The sequence below is a fragment of the Trachemys scripta genome, chromosome 19 (genome assembly GCF_013100865.1).
Source record: "Trachemys scripta elegans isolate TJP31775 chromosome 19, CAS_Tse_1.0, whole genome shotgun sequence".
In the NCBI taxonomy this organism is placed as follows: Eukaryota; Metazoa; Chordata; order Testudines; family Emydidae; genus Trachemys; species Trachemys scripta.
Genome location: NC_048316.1, coordinates 15,203,353 through 15,225,283, shown reverse-complemented (window position 1 = coordinate 15,225,283; position 21,931 = coordinate 15,203,353). Strand labels below are relative to the sequence as shown.

At 45.0% G+C, this 21,931-nt stretch overlaps 1 protein-coding gene across 1 annotated transcript in view; it reads right to left on the bottom strand.

The window, feature by feature from the left end:
- UBR4 (ubiquitin protein ligase E3 component n-recognin 4) overlaps positions 1–21,931 on the bottom strand; it is a 117,407-nt gene that overhangs the window by 33,334 nt on the left and 62,142 nt on the right. The window contains exons 49-70 of the mRNA XM_034753664.1: positions 21,577–21,681; positions 20,227–20,364; positions 19,546–19,720; positions 18,575–18,671; positions 17,978–18,085; positions 17,404–17,520; positions 16,035–16,244; positions 15,056–15,205; positions 13,838–14,065; positions 13,629–13,707; positions 12,376–12,612; positions 10,718–10,886; positions 9,018–9,162; positions 8,086–8,171; positions 7,756–7,843; positions 7,418–7,611; positions 5,097–5,336; positions 3,959–4,097; positions 2,771–2,896; positions 2,067–2,195; positions 1,053–1,396; positions 166–256 (exon numbers count right to left, since the gene is read on the bottom strand). Of these exons, the coding sequence (XP_034609555.1) occupies positions 166–256; positions 1,053–1,396; positions 2,067–2,195; positions 2,771–2,896; positions 3,959–4,097; positions 5,097–5,336; positions 7,418–7,611; positions 7,756–7,843; positions 8,086–8,171; positions 9,018–9,162; positions 10,718–10,886; positions 12,376–12,612; positions 13,629–13,707; positions 13,838–14,065; positions 15,056–15,205; positions 16,035–16,244; positions 17,404–17,520; positions 17,978–18,085; positions 18,575–18,671; positions 19,546–19,720; positions 20,227–20,364; positions 21,577–21,681 (3,395 nt within the window). The remainder of the gene's footprint in view (positions 1–165; positions 257–1,052; positions 1,397–2,066; positions 2,196–2,770; positions 2,897–3,958; positions 4,098–5,096; positions 5,337–7,417; positions 7,612–7,755; positions 7,844–8,085; positions 8,172–9,017; positions 9,163–10,717; positions 10,887–12,375; positions 12,613–13,628; positions 13,708–13,837; positions 14,066–15,055; positions 15,206–16,034; positions 16,245–17,403; positions 17,521–17,977; positions 18,086–18,574; positions 18,672–19,545; positions 19,721–20,226; positions 20,365–21,576; positions 21,682–21,931) is intronic.

The window sequence follows — 21,931 nt, the reverse complement described above, 5'->3', positions numbered from 1 at the left end:
CTTGACTCCAGCCTGTGCCATAGTGCCTACCAAGACAGAAATGCCCTCTTGACTACGGATTGATTGGAAACACCACTTTACAGAAATCAATTATTAGAATCAAAAGGCCACTGGCGAGGGGCAGGGGAGAAAGAAGAGAAATAGTAAAATACTGGAGTTCCTCACCAGATCAGGGTTTGCCCAGTGTCCTTTCAGAGCTGCAGAAACCTTCCCGATGATTAGGTCATTCATTTGTTGTGTGGCCTCTGGATTGTCTCTGATTTCAGAAGCAAAGTAAATGCTATTAAACACTGCTTGCCGACATTTCTCAGATACACAAAGCGCCTCTCATTTCAGTCTGGTTCATCTAAAATTTATAGCAAGCCTGTCCAACCAGCACTTTTCTGACTAAGACCACAACTTGATAAATCAACTTCTACAGAGGAGGAAACTGAGGCACAGACATACTAATGTCCAACTTTCAAAGTAATTTATTTAGGATGTAAGAACTTGGGAGACCCTGTTCCCGATTTTCTGAAGTGCTGAGCCTCCGAAACTCCTGCTGAAACGCTGAGCGCCTTCTAAAAACCACGTTTAGGCTGTCTCAAACTGAGGCACTCAAAAACTGTGGCGACTTTTGAAAACGTTGACCTACAGAAAGTCCATGTAAATGGCAGAAATAGAGTTCAGGATAGCCAACTCCCATTCCACTAGGAACAATCTTATTACAAGTAGGAGTATGTGTGAACACTCACATACACCACCACAAGTCCAGAGCTTCCCAGAGCTCAGCTGTTAAACACAGAAATGTTTGTTTGAAGTGGAGTGCTTACGGAAAAGCTGCATGGGCAAGCCCTAAATCCTTTACAATGCCAATCCGTGATTAAGCCACAGTTAACATTGCAGTGGGAGAGCTCAACTGGTCTTTGGGTGAAACTGGGTTAACTACAGCAGGTGTCAATGTCATTAGATATATGGCTACTTCAAATGATTTTCTGTTAGTGCATCTACCTCACTAAAACTGGAACCAACAAGTATGAAGCGCCCTAAGCAGATGCAGAACCGAGTCTAACCTGGTCAGAAGGCACATCAGCTGACGGACCTCCTCCCGCATCGTGGCTGCGCCCCGGCGCAAGTTGTAATCAAACAGCTCTCGGATAAGGCCCTGGGACACAAGAATGTGCCTGATGGCAGAGTTGGTTGCCAGGGCCCGGAGCAGCGTTATGCAGTGCTCGGTGACGGCTGAAGCACAGCCATAACATTTTGTTGAAGATGTGTGGCCACAGCCTAAGACAGACAAAGCACGATATTGGCTGGCAGTAAATGTAGGCTGGACAGTGGTTCGGGATGATTTGGTTGCTGCCTCTCTCTGCTGGAGATCATATTCCAGGAGCTCCTTTCTAGAAGCAAAAACTTTCTGTAAACATACAAAAGAGAAGGAGAAGAAATTAAAACTGTGCAGGATTTAACCCCTCCTAAACTAACTTTTAAATGTCATATTTCAATGGAACTAAATGCAAAATGGTGAAGAAAAAGGAGAAGCAGCATATGATCATGATTTTTTAATTTATCCAGGTCTCAAGTTATGGTCACTTAATATATTTCATATAGAGACATTTTTATCCAAGATCTCAACATACTTTAAAACGAGTAATTTATAAACCTCACACGGCACTTACGAGGTAGGTAATTTTTATCCCCATCTGACAGAAGGGGAAAGCAGAGAGGCAAAGTGACCTGGACAAAGTCACCACACATCAGTGGCAGAACTAGCAAGACAACTGAGGAATCCTGACTCCCAGGCACCTCCTCTAACCAGTAGACAACGCTCTCCCCATTACAAGCATTATGTTGTTTAAGGGTTTGGTCTGCAGTGCCTGAGAATTAACAGCTGTCGTAGCGTTTAGGAAAGATAGCTCGTGAGTTCACTGAAAATCTGCTACATTTCTTCTGCAGTGCAACCCTTACTGTTACTACGGGGGTCAATTTAGAACAGCCACAGCTCGCTTTGCATTTTTTAGATCAATTGTTTGAAGCAATTTAGGACGCTGGGTTGCCCAGATTCACAACGAAGTGAATATTCATACCTGAATGATCTTGGAGAGTTCATCAAAAGAATTCTTGCAGTCACCACAGTACTCCTGCGCTAGCTGTAGTATGTACCTGTTCACACTAGCTGAGGAGGAGCTGATCCCACCACTGCTACCGGAGTCCTCCTGAAACGCAGGGAGCAGGGGAAAATAACCAGCAAGTTTACAGCAACAAGTAGTCACACGGGAGGACTATACAAACATTAAGCTTTCTACTACGAAAACCTGCTTGAAAGGAGAGGCCCCTTTGCCATTCTCCGCAGTAACTTTGCAATATACTAATCAGGCAAGAGGAAGATTCTTCAAAACAGGTAAGACTAAACACACACAATGACACACTCTGGAAAATACCAGAGAGACTCATGTACCTGTAGACCACACACTACAGTACTGGCTAGTTTACCGACACGCAACTGGCTTGGCAAGCTGCTACATGTAAGCCTGGAGTGTGAAACCAGAATGACAGTTTCAGTTACAGAAGAGGATGGGTTAGATAAAGGCAGTCTAAGAGCAAAGTCTATGGATTCACAGGACTCGATCTAGCCCTAGCAAAAACACATTCACTTCATTCCCTTCCATCACAATCCTGATCGAAATAATGCTGCTTTCTGGTACGCAGCATTAAGGCCAGTGTCTTATTAAGCCTGGTCTTTGCTACGGTCAGCTGTGCCTTATTCTGGGATTTGTCTATCCCACATTACCTGTGGCTTTTCGGGAGCAGCCTCGTTTACTTTACACAGCAGGTTTTCCAGCTGCGGTCGGTGTCCCATCAGCTGATGATACACTCTGTCAGCCTTATCCAGAAGAGTGTTGATATTTGTTACTGCCTTAGAAGAAAGAAAGAAAAAAAAAAATGATGTCACTTGCATTCAGAGAAGATTTTTATTTATGGTGGGTGTAACTTTAAATAGTGTTACACCCACCAGCAGAAATAGCTGTTGATTCGTCCATCATTTCTGCCTCTCAGTGTCTCTGAGAGGCAGTGCTACCTACAAGGCTTTCGGTATATGGGCTCCTGGAAGTCATCATGGCCACAAGTCAGAGCCTAAGCGCACAATATCTAGTTAGACAAACTTAAATTTATGCATGTGGAAAACAGTATAGAACCAGGATTGTTTGTGCTTTCTCCCACGCTGCCCCTCACAGTTGGGGGGGTTCGCCATAAACATCTGTGAAGCTACCTCATTAACTTCCTTGAGAAACCTCCTTAAACTCTCCTTTGCCATGATGGCTACAAAAACCTTGACATTCTTTAGGATGCTGGGGTGCAGATACCACTGCCTCCCATGCTGACCAATATTGGCTCGTTGCTTCCTTGTACTCCCTGCCTCTGTTGTCTCTTGTCTTATACTTAGATTGCAAGCGCTTTGGGGCAGAGACTGTCCTTTTGTTCTATGCTTGTACAGAACCTAACACAATGGGGCCCTGGTCCATGACTGGGGCTCCTATGCACTACCCTAATAGAAACAACAAATAATAATACTGTAATCAAACACCCCTCTCACCACAGAGCCCTACATACATGGCACTGGATGGTTCCTTTGCCAAGTGAAGGAAAGCCATTGGCTACTACTTTTTTAGAGTTGCCTGCCTGATGCAGCAAGACACCTCTAAGTGAAACATTGCGCTTTACATCCCCTGAAATGCTGGAGATGGGAAGGGGATCCTGTACAAGGCTCAGTGCCAAAGCAAAACTTACCTCCATGATCAATGCCACGTCCTGCATTAGCCACTAAGGAGTGACATAAGGTACTCCCCCCTCCCTTCCAGGCACTAAGCACACTGCCTCCGTAATGCTCCCAGCTGGGATACCACCTCTGACGTCACTAGATTGTTGGCACGTCTAAGGGATATTGTGTGTGTTGTGAAACTACTTGTACTAGTCTCACCTTCTTCCGATCCTCTTCATTTTCTATTGGATCCACTGCACAGCAAGGCTTGGCATAAAGCATGAAGTCAAAGCGAGCGTATTTACAGAACCCACAGGCATTGCAGAGGAAAGGATCCTTCTCATCATAATTAATGGATCTGAAAAGCAAATCAGAAGAATTAAAGGGGGGCAATAAAACTGTTTTATTGGAGTGCGTGTGTGAATGACAGTGGGGAAGGCTTTAACTTCTCTGTGTGCACGCACACTCTCTCGCACAAATGAGATTGATGGGCATTAAAACACCCAAGCTGCCACAATACCCATTGGTAGCCTCACAAATACCCGACCACTTGAAGCACATAGGGTGCGTTTTAACAACAAAATTTTGTCTTCATGTCCCGCTGTAAGGTAGTGTAATGTGGCTGTGAGCGATTATATGCCTGCCATATTTCTATACAGTTGGTGGAATCATTTTAGTATATATACACCAACAGGATTTCTCCTAAAGAATTTGCAAAGCACCTTGGATCCTTCAGAGTTGGGAGGAGACACAGACTGGCTGGACAAGGAGACGGGACAAAGAGCCACCGGGAGGGGAGGGTACAGGACAAGGAGTTGAGGGAGACAGAAGCAAATTAATAATTCTATAGTCAGAGCAGGGTTTGAACAGTGGCAGTAAATAAGACCTGCGGCCAGACTGCAAACAATGAGGCTAAAACAAAACATTGAGTAGCTAGCTGCTCATTCAGTGAGCACCATCCATCCTGCGAAATGATTGAGACACAGGTCATGTGGGAAAAAACAAAACAGTATGTGATCATTAGTCTATATCATAATGCATATCAACAAAGGCATCAAATTAAGATTCCCTGGGCAACCTCAATTCCGCCATTTCCTAATTTTGGAGGGCTTGACTTTGCAACTTTTTTTTTTTTAATGTAGCTTTTTTGGACGTTATATTTGGTTTCTGTTATTTGGCTACATTCACATTATATCCCTGAAAGCCTGTTTTATACATGTGGACTATTTGATTCTGATTAAACTACATGAATGTGCAGTTTTATTCAACAGGAGGCTGTTTGCTAAGCATCTGACATGGTACACAGTGCTAGGGCCCTACAAATTACTGGCTCTGGCTGGAGGAATTATAACCTCACCTGCACTTGTGGCACTGATACACATTCTCGCCACAGTTCCCACACACCCCAGGGTTGGCTGGGACAGATGCGCTGCACCGAGGGCACTGCAGGGTTTCTGTGGAGGCCTGGTAATTCTCATAGAAATCTGCAAATTCAATCATCAAGTTTGAAGCCACAATGGGCAGCGGCAAATCAATCTTCACCTCTGTCTGGCCTGGGGTCAGCTGTACTTTTTTGGCTTTGTGCCAACGGGCAGGCCTGGGAAGGAGAGGAAGAAACATTAATTTAACAGAACAGTAACCTCCAAAGACAACCATCTCAACTCAAAATCTATTTTAATCAGCACGAATGGAGAGCAGTTCTAGGAGTCATTTTCTTAGCTTGTATATTGATATATGTAATGTAGCCAGAAATGCACTTTAAGCCGTTACCCTCTTCATAGCAAGAGACTGTTTAGGATTAAAGAGCTATTGAGGTCTCATGGAAAAAACAATTTTACAGACATTTTTTCTAGGGATTTTCACTTCTTTATTAGTAAAGTCATCGGTATGAAAACAGGATATTTATTTCTAAAGATCTCATCTGCTCCTACTCCTTATTCCCAACCTGAAGTTAGAAACCTCTCTTTGTGACATCAATCCTCTCCTAGGCAGCCACTTGTGATGTCACTGAGGATTAGAAATTCAAATAAGCAGCAGGATAGATTAATTCCTAAACCAAAAATCTGATTCTGGCGAGATCGTCTCAAGAAAGAAGAAAAGAAGTATGTAAGAGAAATGGGCTAGACTGTGTAACATGTTAAAAAGGAGCATTTTTCTGGTGTTTAAAGCAGGGTATGGGAGTCAGGTGATCTGGGTTCTATTTTTAGCTCTACTAATGACTATTGTGTGGCCTCGGGCCACTCACTCAACCTCTTTGTACTGCAGTTGCCCCATCTGTAAAAGAGGTAACCCTACCTCATTAATGAAATAAACATAGTCACACCACTGATGTTGGTAAGGGGCTTTAATGTCTTTGGAGGGACGGAGACATTCAAAGTATAAGCTTCCATGACATGTCAGTGGCTTTAACATCTATCTTCAAAAAGCAAGCAAGTTATTTGCTTAAATTGTATCTGTGCGCACAAATTTTGCAGGCACAAATCAGACCTTAGGTTTTGAAATACCTAGAATTTGGATGGTCTCTTTGGTGCTTTAGAAAACAAAGATCCCAGTGCAGTCCCACTCAATGGTGCAACTGAGGCAGAGGTGAATAATACTCTCAGAGGGAATGCAAACACAAGAAGCCAGACAGACAAAATCAGCCAAGTAGTGGAATGGCCAGGAACATGACTTGAATCTGTTCATCTCAGCAGAAGCTGGGGCATTAAATTCAGAGGCCTACAGTTAGAATGCTTTATACCTGCTCACAGAAAGATGATTACAGGGTTAGCAGCTTAATGATGTGATCAGAATCCAGGACTGTCACATATGTATATAACAAAGGGCTACAAGATAGTAGATTGGAGACATGCAGGGGTAACCAAGCCAGATCAGGGGCACTTAGGCATTTTGAATTCCTCAACTAGATCAGGAAATAGAGACTTTCAGCACAGAGGAACTAAAAGATGATTCTCTGTAAGTCAGCTCAAGGACACAATCTTGCTACAACTTCAGTTTGTAAGACATCAGGATGCCTGGACAGGGCTAATTTCTACATTCTCAAATCTGTTATTTTATATGATGTGCCCCCCCCCCCCCCAAAAAAAAAGCTTACTATAAAAAGGGGGAAATAAGCTCGTTATCTCAGATTCATCAAGAGACTACTCTGTGTCAGTGAAGGCATTCTCTATTCAAAAATCCTAAGGAAAACACAGGGGTAGTTAGTACGCAGCAAGAATCTCCCTCTCTAGGTCTCTCTCACAAGAATCATCTGCTCAGTGCACAGCCAACTTCTTCAATGGGGCGCTATCAAACTCTTCAGTAGTGAACAGGATTTTAACCAATATTCATTATCCTCATTTTCACTTCAGCTTCATTCCCAGTCCACATTACACTGTCCTGGGCACAGCAATTTTAATGCCAACAGACTTTCCACTCGGGAATCAAACACTACAGGAGTTTTACAGCCATGGCCATCACTAATTCTCTTCTCCCCACCCTCCAAAAGGGACCAGGGAGTTTCATCAAGTACACATCCTGATCAGTGTGCCTTAGCTGAGGAGCTGGAAGGTGAAATGAAGTCCTCTAATTCAGGAAAGTGTCATATCCTATGCCAGGAAACAATTAGCACCATATCAAACTTGTATTTTGGCCAAGAAAAATATCCTGACACCACTGCCAAACCCGAGAAGTACATACTTGTTTTTCAGCTCCACTATGGCCTGCACTGTCCTGTTGTTGTAATAGAGGTTGATAGTCCGGACCATTTTGGTCCTTTTCAGATCCCCTATCTTCACTGTCACTTTGCTAATGGTGTGGCTGCCAATCAGCTTCACCACCTGCTGGGTAGTGGTGTACCGTGTGTCCACCTTGATGGAAGACAGCTTGATGTACTGGGAAGAGAAACAAAAGTGCTATTAAAATCTTCAGCCAACACAACCGGATCCCAATGAATGGAGAAACACGGCAATTTAGATGGCTATAAAGGCTGGGATCTCTACAGTCTGAAGGGAAGACAAACAGCACTGATCACTTACACAGAAGGGAACTTCTGGATTGTTGCAGACAAGACAAGGATCACTCTCCAAATAATAGCCATCAAATTCCACCAGACCAGACAGCGTGCTGGATAGAGAAAACATTAAAAATATCTGTACTTTGGCATTCATTCTGCTTTAAACACAAGTCATTCAGAGAAGCAGAACAGATTTAGTTTGAGTGTTTTCTTAAGACCAGCTGCAACAAGTCTGTGATTTCAGCTGCGGCCCTACCCCATCACTATTTTAACAAAAGAAGTTTACACTCCCTTGTGGAGTGCAGCTGAAAAGTTCTTGTAATATGCTGGAGGAAAGACAGGAAGAACTCACTTGTAAATGTTGGAATTAGGATGGTTGGTAAGGATGTGGTTTTGGGTCCGGAGGATCTCAACAGCCTTTTGGGAGTATTCCTTCAACTGAAAAACAGTTACACAGAGGAGAGAAGGTGGGAAGAAATATCTTTTATTGGACCAACATCAGCTGGTGAAGAGATAAGTTAAACAAGCAACTCGGGCAAGTAATATCTTTTCTGCACCTTCCAATTTAAAGCAAGTTTATGATTTTTAACAGCACAAAGGCCATACAGCCTCCCTCCCTATTGCCTGTTAGTTCCACAGCGGATGCATGCTCTATACCCACGAGAAGCAGACTTTTCACTGATACTAAAATTAGACTTCTACTGCAGTGATGATGCAACCCTTGGCTAACAAACGAGATTACTGTCAAATGTCTGTGGAATGCTCTCACCTCTTGTGCATATAAACACACAATTATCAGAGCAGCCCACGATACCACAGGCCCCTGATAAACCATACCACTTGCCCTTCTTTTAGTTCAACACTAATGACTACAATGTACTTCTTAGGGTTGAAGCAGATTGATACCTATAAATTAGAGCTGGTTAGGAAATGATTTTCTTCTGTGAAAAATAAACAAAAAAACCTTTTGTTTTCCTCTTGTCAAAAAAATTTCTTCAAAGTTTTTCAGATTTCATTGAGAAAATGTTTTTCAGGTTTTATTTTATTTTAATTTAATTTTATTTTTTTAAAGAAACCCCATTTTGGGGGAAATTAAAATGAAGTTTTGATGAAAATTTCAACACAGAAGTTTTCCATCAAAAAATGTTTCAACAGCAAATATGATCAGCTCTCCCATTAAAGTTACTCTTAACCCTTGAAAAGGGCCACACATTTAGAAAGAAAGAAAAAAAAAAGAAGTGGGGGAGAGGCCCTCACTTCAGCTGTTCCAGAGTGACACCATACCTTTTTCTCAGTCTGTTGTGTTTTCAGAGAGAAGTATCCCAGGAGATCCACAAACTGGGCAGCCTTCCTTCCATAGGCTGGGAGTTCTGGCCATATTGACCACATGAGATCTAACAGCAGCTCTTGCTGAGACTTGTTAGAGTTCCTGATGGACAAATTATAAATCAAATCAGTTTCTGGAGATGAGTTTAGATATGCTTTTCGTATCCAGCTCTCATCGGAGTTACCCAGGTGAGAAATATACCGCCATCAGTCTAGGCTGCTGCAAAGTACACACAACAAAATCACCTATGTTGTTTAATCACTCCTCTTCTCTCCACTGAACTAAGTCTAGCATCCTGCTGAATGGTCCTGCGACAACTAACCATAGAGGATTCAGCCCACAGAATTTTGCCCTATGCATAAATAAGAACATAAGAGTGGCCATACTGGGTCCCATCTAGCCCAGTATCCTGTCTTCCGACAGTGGCCAGTGCCCCAGAGGGAATGAACGGAACAGGGAATCATCAAGTGATCCATCCCCTGTCGCTCCTTCCCAGCTTCTGGAAAACAGAGGCTAGGGCAGAGGTGGGCAAACTATGGCCTGCGGGCCACATCTGGCCTGGGGGCCACATCCGGCCTGGCCCTTAAGTTCCTGGCTGGGGAGGCTAGCCAGTCCCCCTCCCCTGCAACCACGCAGCCACGCAGGCAGTGCGGCTTGCACTTGCCCACCTCCCAGGCTTTCCAATAAGCCAGTCCTGCTGCTCTGAGTGGCATAGTAAGGGGGCAGGGAGAGACGGGGTTGGATAAGGGGCAGGAGGTCCCGGGGGGCAGTCAGGGAGCAGTTGGATGGGATGGAGGTTCTGAAGGGGGCAGTCAGGGGGCAGGAAGTGGGAGGGGGTGAGGGCCAGGCTGTTTGGGGAGGCACAGCCTTCCCTACCCGGCCCTCCATACAGTTTTGCAACCCTGATGTAGCCCTCAGGCCAAAAAGTTTGCCCACCCCTGGGCTAGGGACAGCATTCCTGCCCATCCTGGCTAATAGCCACTGATGGAACTATCCTCCATGAATTTATCTAGTTTTTTTTTGAACCCTGTTATGGTCTTGGCCTTCACAACATCCTCTGGCAAGGAGTTCCACAGGTTGTGCATTGTGTGAAGAAATACTTCCTTTTATTTGTTTTAAACCTGCTGCCTCTTAATTTCATGATTTCAATGATATGTGCATCACTTGATAACAATGATAGTCTGCACCTCCCTAGAAGAAAGAAAGTGATCCTCTCATGATTTCCAAGTTGTACAGAATGGAACAGACAGCCCAGACTCCACAAAGTAAAAACTGAACGTTCCCTTTGGGTTAGGATCAAAATCCATAGCAGTGAATGAGCCACAAGTGCAGTTAACTGCAAAAACGGTGGAAACAGATCCTCAAGATGATGCTGTCAGCCTGAAGGCTCAAAAGCCCATTCTGCAGGTGAACGGAGCACCAAGACTTCAGACAAATAAGCACTTTGTTGTCTGTCCATCTTAGTCTGTAAACTCCTTTGGATAGTCTATTTTGTGACTTGCACAGTGCTGAACACAGACTCAAGAGCACAACTCAAGTGCTAGAAAGCAGTGATTGACAGGTCTGTGCACTGTAATTTACCACAGAATTTTATCTGCTACAAAGGATTCATTTATAAGAAAACCTGTGGCTTTGAATAGGCCCTTTAAACACACACCTGTAGATGTGGAGTGCCAGGCAGTGTGCCTGCCACCGCACAGAGGAGGAGTTGGACTCCAGCAAAAAGCAGCGCAGGAACTGAATAAGGGTTTCCTTATCAGCAAATTTATTTAGCTGGTTCACCAGAGCTGTGCAGAGCTGGTCTTCTTGGCTGCCAGCGCTCTCACCTGGAGAACAGCAAATGGCACAAGTCAAAAGAGCACAGGAAACGAGATGGATCAAATGCATCACAAGTGTGGCAGATGTCTCTGTTTCATGGATGGCATGGCAGAAGAGAGAGAGACAACCCCGGCTGACAACTGTGTGAACTGTAAGCGTTCACTGACAGAAAACAAGTTTCTGGGTTGGGACTACAGTAGAACCGAAGAGTTACAAACACCATAGTTACAAACTCATTTGGAACTGGAAGTACACAATCAGGCAGCAGCAGACACAAAAAAACAAATGCAGTACAGTGCTGTGTTAAACGTAAACTACAAAAAAAAATCAATATATAAAGGGAAAGCAACATTCTTCTTCTGCCGAGTAAAGTTCCACAGCTGTATTAAGTCAATGTTCAGTTGTAAACTTTTGAAAGAACCACAATGTTTTGTTCAGAGTTACGAACAATCTCCATTTCCAAGGTGTTCGTAACTAAGGTTCTACTGTAGTTCTGAACGAGTGTGCCCTCCATCTTTTATTCTAGAAAATGGAAGCTAGCATCTGTGACTAATGAAAGCTGTGAACGTCTGAAAGGCTTGCCAGGAGTTTTGGAAATGTACTATACTCCCAGGAGGATCCATACCAGCAGCTCACCCTGCAGCCAGAATGGATCTCTGAAGAGTTTTCCCTACCATAAGGGAGCCCGTGGAGTCGGAGGCTTCCTAGGTAATGACGTGATGCAGAGCACTGGAGTGTTACACAGTGGAGAGCTGGGGGACTTGGAGCTGCAGGTTCAATACTTACAGGAACTTACTTTAAATGTATTTTCCCATGCACACAAGCCAGGAGGTGAGGGATAGGCCCTAAGAGGGCCCCCCAAATCATTCGCAGACCGTGAGTGGGGAAAAGTTTGAGCACAGACACATAGGAGCTGCTGCTTAGGGGCTGAGTGTGCAGCCCCAGTAGCTGCTTCAACTCTCACCAGTGCCACTTAGGGAGTTGGCATGGTAAGAATTGTGATATATTATGATCCCCATTAGAATTACAGACCCAGCCAATTTATTAAGTATTTGCGAAGGGTCTGTGAGCTCCTCAGCACTTCAGATTTATTTCAGCACCAATTTTAAGGAAGCTTGGCTCCATTCCTGACCCATTCCACTAAACATGCAAACTACAACAAAATTGGCCATGTGTCCGTAAGCGTTTCTTCTGCTCTGCACACGTGGGGCTCTGACAAGAGCCGTGCATGTCTCAGAGCCGGGGACAAGTGCATTTCTATTACCAGGAGCCCTGCAGAACAGGATAGTGGTACAAAGAGGCTAACAGCTTGGAGGAGGGATAGCTCAGAGGTTTGAGCATTGGCCTGCTAAACCCAGGGTTGAGAGTTCAATCCTTGAGGGGGGCCATTTAGGGATTTGGGGCAAAAATCTGTCTGGGGATTGGTCCTGCTTTGAGCAGGGGGATGGACTAGATGACCTGAGGTCCCTTCCAACCCTGATATTTTATGATTCACACCTTCTCGTTCTTTTTCCTTTTCTTCCTTCTTGCTCTTTTTGGTGGAGGACTTGCTCTGCGTTGCTGGCTGCCCAGTGCCTGCTGAAGCTGACGTAGAAGAGGTGCTGGATGATCCAGAGGATGAAGTCACAGACAGCACTTTACTGCCGCACAAAGCACAGGACAGGAGCTGCAGAAGAACTGGTGACACTCCCTCGTCTACCAGAAAACTGACTTGTAGGAGAAAATAGAGAACAGCTGCAGAGGAAGGAAAGGAAAAAGTTTAACTCTGAATAAAATAAGTTAAAACCACCCCAAAAGTAGAGCCCTGCAAATCCGTGGGTATCCGCTTCATATCCACGGACCATTTTTGCGGACAGCGCAGATGCAAGAGCTCTGACTGTTAAGAGCCAGGCGGGCAGCTATGAGGAATGTGCTGGAGACCCTCCACCTGCCCTGGGTGAGGGTCTGAGGGGCAAGGACACTGAGCGGGGGCCCTGAGGAAAAGGGACACTGGGTGGGGGGGCTGCTTGGGCCCCCTCACAGGGCAGGTGGGGGGGGGGTGAGGTGCAGCTCCCCTCCCAGCTCTTACCGTGGCTGGGGTGCGGCTCCAAGAGCGCCCCCTCCCCCCCCACCTCCCTGGCCAGAGGCAGGTCAAGAAGAGCTGTGTTGGCAGCTGTGTGGAGCCTGGGTCCCTCCACCTGCCCTGGGTGGGTGGGTGGGGTCTGTGGGGCAGGGACAGTGGGCGGGGGATATGGGGGCAAGGACATGGGCCGGAGGCTGGTCAGGCCCCCTGCCTAGTGCAGGTGGAGGGACCCAGGCTCCCCACAGCTGGCCGCAGGGGTGGCTCTCAAAGCTGCAACCCAGCCCCAGTACAAGCCAGGCGGGCAGCCATGGCAGACCCTCCACCTGCCCTGGGCAGGGAGCCCCAGCAGCCCTCGGGCAGCTCCACAGGTTGGTCTGTCACTCTCACACATGCAATGCCATGTCTCTTGCTCTCCAGTCCAGTGCTCTTCCACTAGAGCCCACTGTCTACTTCATTTCTTTTTACTTTCTCTAGCCACAGAACAGAAGCTACCAATAAACACTGATAATTAGTGTTAGCAACAAATCCAGGGCAACTCCAAGCTCTTCTTTATTCCTTCCAGCTCCCCCTGTGCTGAATGTCAAAACAGACACACTCTTTCAGCAAAGAGCTAAGAAACCCTGGATCAAATCTAAGCTTACTATGAACTGCCTCCGTTCTCTAAAATACTGTCGCGGAGAAAACTCACAATCATCTTTAATGCAGAATTTCTGCCAGTTCACTGTTCGCTGCGTGGCGATCTCTGCACAAGCCTTCAAGTGTTCCATCTGAAATGCAGAGTAGCATGGGATTTAGCAGCAAGTCAACTCTTCTGCTGATGTCACCTTTTTGAAATGCAGCATGCCTCTCTCACTATATGCACATACGTTTTATCCACTGAAACACAATTCTCCTTACCAGGCTGATCAGTGTATCATACTGCAGAGCAGAGCCTGAACTTGCAGTGACCACACTTGCCCGCAGATAAATCCCTTGTTCTTCCAGGAGTTTTTTGATACCGCGAACATGAGAATCCAAAGTGTGCAGGTCTCGGAGCTGGCGGTACTTCTCCTTTGATCCACAGATGAAGAGAAGGAGTTTGCGGACTTGGCGGCGTACAAACGGAGTCTGCTGGATCATCAGGTACTAGACAAAGCATTCAACATGAGTGCTGTGAAATCAATAGTTGACCTATGTCATCACAGCAATCACAAGATCTCAAGGTGGGTCAAGCTAACATGAATATTATTTCCACAGGTAAAGAGGAAATGGAAATGCATTTACCAGCTTCTCAGTTGGGGGAGGGGATGGCTCAGTGGTTTGAGCCTCGGACTGCTAAACCCAGGGTTGTGAGTTCAATCCTTGAGGGGGCCATTTAGGGATCTGGGGCAAAAATCTGTCTGGGGATTGGTCCTGCTTTGAGCAGGGGGTTGGACTAGATGACCTCCTAAGGTCCCTTCCAACCCTGATATTCTATGATTCTAAGGTACTGGGACCATCAACTCAACAAGTCTCAGGCAGAAGAGAAGATGCACAGCAATGCTATGTAGTACTGGAGCTAGTGGTTATGAAACGATATCCTGCAGGGTCAGTCCATGGCATAGTTATCCAAGCGACCTATGAGCTCCGGTTAAAGGCCTGAACAAGCCTTACTGAATTAACAGCTGCACTACAGGTTATGACAAATGTAGGAGGATGTGTGGCTGCCTGGGGAAATAGGTATGTGTGTACGTGTCTGGGGGGAACCCACAAATCTAAGCTGCCCGTTGAAATAAATGCACACCCCAAACCCATAATTTGTTCTAAAGAACATCAGTGAAGTACTAGCAACACATTTTCACACTAGACCACTATCTAGCAGAAGGCTCTTGATTCTAGACCAGCAAACAGTGTTGAATTATGGATAGTAACAGCAACACTATCTGTGGAGCATGCGCTCCCATAGCTGCTTGTTCGTATAGACATATACAGTATTGAGGCGCTAGCCCTCGTACATGGGGGAGCGGGAGAAGGCTCTCAGATCAGTCACACCAAAGTTAGGGCTCTTCCAGGGAGGATACCATTATTTACTTCCTTTTCTTACCACCCACAAATCCTACATCCCACTTCCAGGAGCACCATATGTTCCTCACCTACCTCAGACAGGAAGTAGAACCAGGAATGATCGAAGATGGGTGGTGGGATCCGGGAGTTTGTGTCAGCAATTTTCTTGATTTGATAAGGTAAGCGCAGCACCATCTCGGTCAGAAGCTGAGTATAGGCCTCAAAAACATCTGCTGCATGACCCTGAAGCAGAGAAATTCAGTGGGTTAGCTAGGATATGGAGCGTGATCACAGAACACTCCCATCTGCCAAGCATGGTAAGTTTGGTGGGGGGAGGGGAGCGAGAATTGCTTTTTTCCCCTATAATCAGAATGATCCTTATTGCTATTTCATTTATTCTCAATTGCACCTTTACAGCTAACATGAAAACCCTGGATTGGCAGATGAACACAAAACCAGCAAGCCCCTATGCTGAGTGTAATAAAATGCAGTGGTTATGGTGCAACAGGTCTCCCTGCCCTTAAAAATTTCTGTCCTTCAAACCAGAAAGCATTCTATCGTTTAATTAGGCTTCCATTCTACTGCACCTATGCATAAATCAAAGCCTTTGACGCCGGTGGAAGTTTACAATAAAGACACCATGGTGGTTAAACAAGTCTAGGATTTAGCTTGTAAATCATGACTGCAATTGGGCAAACACCTGCAAGGCATCCTTGCCATAGTAAACAGCAGTGGTTTGTGGATCTTTGCCTGCCAAGCAAAAATATTCACCCCACAGAGTAGCATCCCTTCAGAAAGATTCATGTTTAAACAAGAGACAATGACAGCAGCTCCGAAGAATTGCATGGCGCAGGAATGCAACAACAAACATGGCTCTAGTGTCAGAGAGCATCAAGCAGTCCCAGATGTCAGTAAGGACTCTAGAACTCAGGAGGACAAATTTTGAATCGATGGAGAGAGACAACAGCAGGCCAGATGCTAGATACTCCTACAGCAGTTTAGCAAGGAAGAGCTCCATGCCGGTGGTTAGATGTTGATACAGGTTATGATGGCGGCATGGTGCGGAACTCACCTTCACGTATTGCCGGAGAAAGAAGGGGCCCATGTCAGGTGGAGAAGAGGTAGTGTGGGGTTTCAGCAGCTGGCTGGTGGCTACCGGCTCCTCATCATTCTGCTGGCTTTTCCAGTATTCCAGCAGAGACTTCAGAACGTGCAGACAGTAATCAACTGCGCCAGAGCTCAGCAATGCTGCTGCAGTGGCGCTGGAAATGAGGGAAGAGGACTGACAGGGGAATAAAAAGGTTACTCCACTCTTAAGGAGCAGCTGTTTCAGTAAAGCAGACAAAGTCATTAGCACCAAACAGCCATTTTGCAGACATTATAGGGGTAAGAGGGCAGATTTTGCTGAAACTTTATGGGCCGTTTTCATGTTTGGGGTTTGAGTTTCTTTTAAAATAAAAAAAAAAAATCAACTGAAATATTTACAGAGACTCTTTTGAACAAGCGCTTAGTAAAGAAAAACAAACACAATCTCCTCCTAAGTCTAATCTCCCCTCGACACATGTGCCAGAGGCCACTGAGCTGTGGATTAGAAGACTAGTTGTTTTTTTTTCTTTTATGGGATTTCTATTTGTTTATCTGGGATTTGGCCAGCTGGGGGTGAGCGCCGCTAAAGAAAGAGTCGCGGCTGCAGATGCCGCTCAGAGGCTCTGCCCCACCCAGGTATTACTCCACCTGCATTCTGCAAGATGAGGAGCTTTGATTTCTGTGGGAAGCTCAAGTGAATAACAAAGGCTAGAGAAAAAGCGACTGTAAATAAAACTATTAAAGCAGCCCTGTAAATCCAAACAAACCCCACAGCTCATAAGCTCATTAAAATTTGATGCAGTTCAGACTAAATTTTTAACCTCTATGCTTTTTTATTAATCTCCTTCCCACCACACATACTGTTTTTATGCCTTATTACCGTACCTTTTAGCAACAAATATCTAAGGAATCCTCTTAGCGACTTTTACGTTGACACAGCAGCATACTGCTTTCCAATAATCACGTTACAAATCCCCTTTAACTCCTTCAGTGCCAAGGTGGTTTAAGTAAACTCTGCTAGGCCGTTTTAAGAAATACCTTTCTCTGCTGCCTCTATTCCAAATCAACAATGGACTAACTCAGCTACTGCCACTGGAACAAACTTATCTAGTCTCACTGTCCTGCTGGCTTCCCCTCTAATTCCTGCTGGGGTCTTTTTCCACGATGGCCAAGTTGCGGCAACATTGTACACTCCCCACAAGGATGCACCAAAGCACATCCAGTCATCCTGAGTTCCAGAATATCCATTCCAGAGAGTCGTCCCCCGCCCCCAGCCACTCTTGGCCTGGCGAAGGGCGGGAACTCCTGAAGGTATAGCCCCCTTGCAAAGAAAGTTTAAAGGTGCCAGATTGTACCTCACAAATGGAAGATTTGGATCCTGACTTGGTCCTGGACATGAACACGCTAAGCAGCCTCATTACCACCAAGTGCACTTCGTTCAGGGCAGAACGTTCATTCTTCTTAGACACATCCTGCAGAGAGAGATCGGTCACTTTACACAGCTGCATTCCAACTCTAAGATCCTGGGAACCTGTTTATAAGTGACACCTTGGCAACAATGGATGTTAGTGTAAATCCCCCGGGTGCTGATGGCAGCACAGACCCCGAAGTATACAGTTACACTGAATAAAACTTGGATGTTCCTGATCACTGCCAAAGCCAGGTCTAAGAGTCTGATTAAAAAGGTAACAATTTATAACTACATTTTATATTGACTTACAGATACCAGCCCTACCAGCGGAGAGTTATACTCCAATACCATTTTCCTCCTCACAAAGTAAAGCAAGTGAAAACAAATGTCTGAACAAGTCTATTTAAAACAAACCCGGTGCTCCCTGGACAACTCCTCTGCCTCAAATGCCCCTTAATGGGATGGGTCCCAACCCATAAGCTCTAGCAAGCTGCAAGTGTTTGCTCATATCACCCTACCTTTTTATCCATGCCCAGTTCTGCGATGAGTTGGGACAGAAGATTATCTAGAGCACCCTTGTCCTTCTCATCTTCACCATCTAGGTCTGTTGTGAGCATCAGAATAACCTGGAAACACAGAAATTGGAGAGGCAGTGAAGTCAGGCTCCATTATCACCATGCGAGAGATGGACTATCTCCATACAACACTCCACAGAGGAATCCCAGATTCCAATACTCTCTCCTTCCATGAATCATGCTTATGCCATCACATCTGATTATTAACATTTGGTATGGTCAGCAAAGACCGTATCTGTCTAAGCGACTAAGGATACTCAAAAGGGTTTTAGCCATATTGGTAAGAGAAAAGGAATGCTGAGGGGGAGCAACAGAGTATAAATCTAGCAGAAACTCATAGGGACAGAACACTGCCTATGAGACTCAATGGTATGAAGAATGGTCTACAAGATCGAACAGAACGAGAAAGGCCTTGTAATATGATTTGGTTGGTGGGGTGAGGAAGATGGAAAATGTACGCAGAATTTTGTTGAAAAAAATTGTTAGATATTTGTTAACCACCAAACAACAGGGTCTCTTGATCTTTCCTCAGTAAGCTACCTGCATGTAAGGAATGGCACGGACTCCTCCAACATTACGCAGCTGGGGTAAGGTCTGCAACAGCCTCTCCAACAGCATCAAACGGACCATGTGCAGTCTAGAGAGTTAGATATCAAGAATCAGACATGAAGCAATTAAGTGTCAGACATTCTGTAATAAAAGTGAAACCCAAAAGCATTATAAATGGGACACCCTGATATGTCAGCAAAAATTCACTTCCTGACAAGTTTGAGCTGACCAAATTAGAAAGGCCAAATCACAGATGCCAGAGAGGCCTTTTACAGGCAAGTAATGTCAAAGGCAAAATCAACTCTGGCATCAGAGAAATAATCAAATTAGTACTCTGCTTTAGAGTGCTTTTCCCAGCACAATTACCTGCAGAATGAAACTGACCAGGGACATATGTCACAAGTCCATTCCAATCTGCAGAGGGCACCCCTTGGAAAGTGGTTGATCATCTGTTGCCAGGTCAAAGAAGAAGGGGAAAACCAATGAGAAACTGCAGTGAGATTGTTGCAGACTGCGTTTTTTTTGTTTGTTTTTTGTTTTTAAGTATAGCGCATGCTTTACAGACACTATCCTGGGCAGCCTACATTATGTTTCCCCACTGAATGTCAGATGTTACCAAGATTTAAGTTTTAGTGAGTGGCTCACTAGACGTATGTGTCTAACATTCAGATTGTTCATCCCTGCAAGTATAACTCCTCAGACAAAGTCTCATGGGACACACAAGTGACAAGGCAGAATGACAGATGCATGGATGCAAACAATGGCTTGCTCTATGCACAATAATTGTTGGAGACCAGTGAGATGGACTTTTGGCCTCTGATCTCTATCACAGCTGTTCATTATTCTCTATGGATTTATAGTATCTCCTAGGCCCATTTTCCCCCCCATGAAAATGTATCATCAGTGGCACGTGAGTGGGTCCCCTCTGACCCATCTCTCCATGGGAAAATAAAGCTTCATACCTATTGCTGGTGTGGACATCGCCTTCAGCTTCTCCTTCGCCTTCTCCTTCTGAACCATCCCCTTCCTGCTGCCCTGTGGTGGTACTGATGGCACCGGTGCTTGAGCTGACACTGCCTGGCCCAGCTGGATGGCCCTCCGCTGTAGTGTCACCATACGCGCTGCTGCGGCCAGACACTGAAGAAGGAAAGGTGACATGAGCACAACTGAACACGATCTCCACTATGCCACATAGCATAGCAAACTGCAAAGCTGCAAAGCTGAATGACCATTTGGGATAATCATTCTTTGGATTCAGGAAGGGGGAAAGGTGTCTGTGACTATCGTCAAAGGCCAAAAAAGAGCTTTATTTCTGTACAAATTATTTTAACACCACATAGCAACTGTGTGTGTGAATGGGCAATTTTTATTATATAGGTTTCACCCAAAGTAAGAGCTTAAATGAAATGGAGTCAATACAGGAAACTTATTAAATCAATCCTGCATATGTAGTTTGTAAAGCACATCGAGATGAACATTAAGATAGTCCACATACCCTTAGCATGCACTAAAGAATTGCTCCTTTTTGTCAAACAATATTCTTGTGTCTCTCATATACTGTTATAAAATAACTACAGTGCAATCATCTAAATAGTGCCCAAAACATGTAGGCACTGGCCAAATAAGTCACTGAGTGTTATTACCACTGTGTTCGCCAGCCACTGAATCCACTGCACTGCCACCACTCTCAGAGCCCACACTGCCGCCATGGTCAGCTGGTGAAGTCCGAAGAGTAGAGCCATCTGTTGCCGCTGTGCTGCCTTCATCATCAGATGCTGGAGCTATGAGAGTAACGAGAGCTGTTACAAGTAAAAACACCGTCTTTATACAACTCTAAAAGAGCATGCTTTAGAGAAAAGCCAAGAGCGACTCCTCAGGTTTCTGTGTCTATTTTCAGTAACCAATCAAGAGGATATGGAAATGTCCCTCACTACTTCGAGTCTGCTGGACAGCTCTGACTAAACAGGTGTCACGAGAAGTCTGGGGGTCTAACTACAGAAAAGAAAACATTCCCACCAATTCAAGGGATTATCAACCACTGGGAAGAGTTACATTTGGTTGCTTATTAAATGAAAATTACTTCAGCAGCTCTACTATATGAAGGAAGAATCTCTTGCTATAATTACGCTCAGATTAAAACCTTTCAGAACAGAGGAGGAACATAACACACTATCAAACGCATCTGAAACCAACTATAATAGTAGTGCCCTCGATACTTGAGCTTAGAAACAAATTCTGCTCTGCTTCTTAGGTTAGAAACCATGGGCCAATTTTTCTCCAGGGACCACAGACTAGCCTCCATCACTGTACAATCATCCTTCTGCTTGGGCACTGCTTTAAATCCAATATCCGCATGCACAAGTGAGGATTATTTGCATGGTTAATGAATGGTATCAACTATCATCTGTTAGAACAAGTGGTAGTGCTCAAAAAAGGGTGTGCATGAGCTTTTGTTCACAAACAACGGAGAATAGGCTCTTGAAAGGGTTGCCCTGCGGTTGGAGATAGATCAAAAAGGGTTAAAGAAATATACTGTGTTCACGATCCTTAAACCTTCCTAATTTAAAAAAAAAAATAAAAATCTGGAAAGCCTAATAATTTGAGCTGCTGATGTGCCATATCAGACCTGCCATTATACCTTTTAAGTGTAAGTATCCAAACTGAGCAGAGGTGCTCTTCCAGAAGTGAAAAATTCACAAGAGCTCTAAAGCAGAATGCTAACTGAATCTAACTGATCTCTTGGCTTTCACCGACAATCTACATTTTAGCTGTAGGACCTGGGAAGCAGGCTGCTGGAAAAGTTTCCTCCTGAACTCCAGATTTCTGGGGCTGATTGTTCATTTTTAAAGCAAAGAACCCAATGATGGTGACTGCTTGGCAAAACTGTATTCCAAATGACTAAGTGACCTGCAGGAGGTACTGCAGTGCAGGCAGTATTGCTATAGGGTTCAAGATGCCCTCAGAGAGTTTAATATCTTCTTGTGAACAGTTACCTGATGCTGTGGTGTCAGAGAGAGTTCCAGCATCAAGAGATGAAGAACTGGGGGCTTGGCCAGACAGTCCCAGGCTCTGTAGTCCAAGTGCACTGCTGCTGCTCCCTGTGAGAGGTGAACACAACACCGACTGTCAATAAATCCCTGAACTGTCTACACAGTGCCTTAGTCAACACAAGTTAGGGTGTAAATTATGAGTACCAGTGTGACACGCGCTAACTACACTGTGTGGACCCTGCTGGTGTGCACGGAAAGTTCCCAAGTGCAGGTTAGTGTAATATTGTTTTGAAATAGCATTAGATGTACATGCCCTAGGGAACAGCAGAGTCCACAGGGCCAGTTAGTGCACGCCATG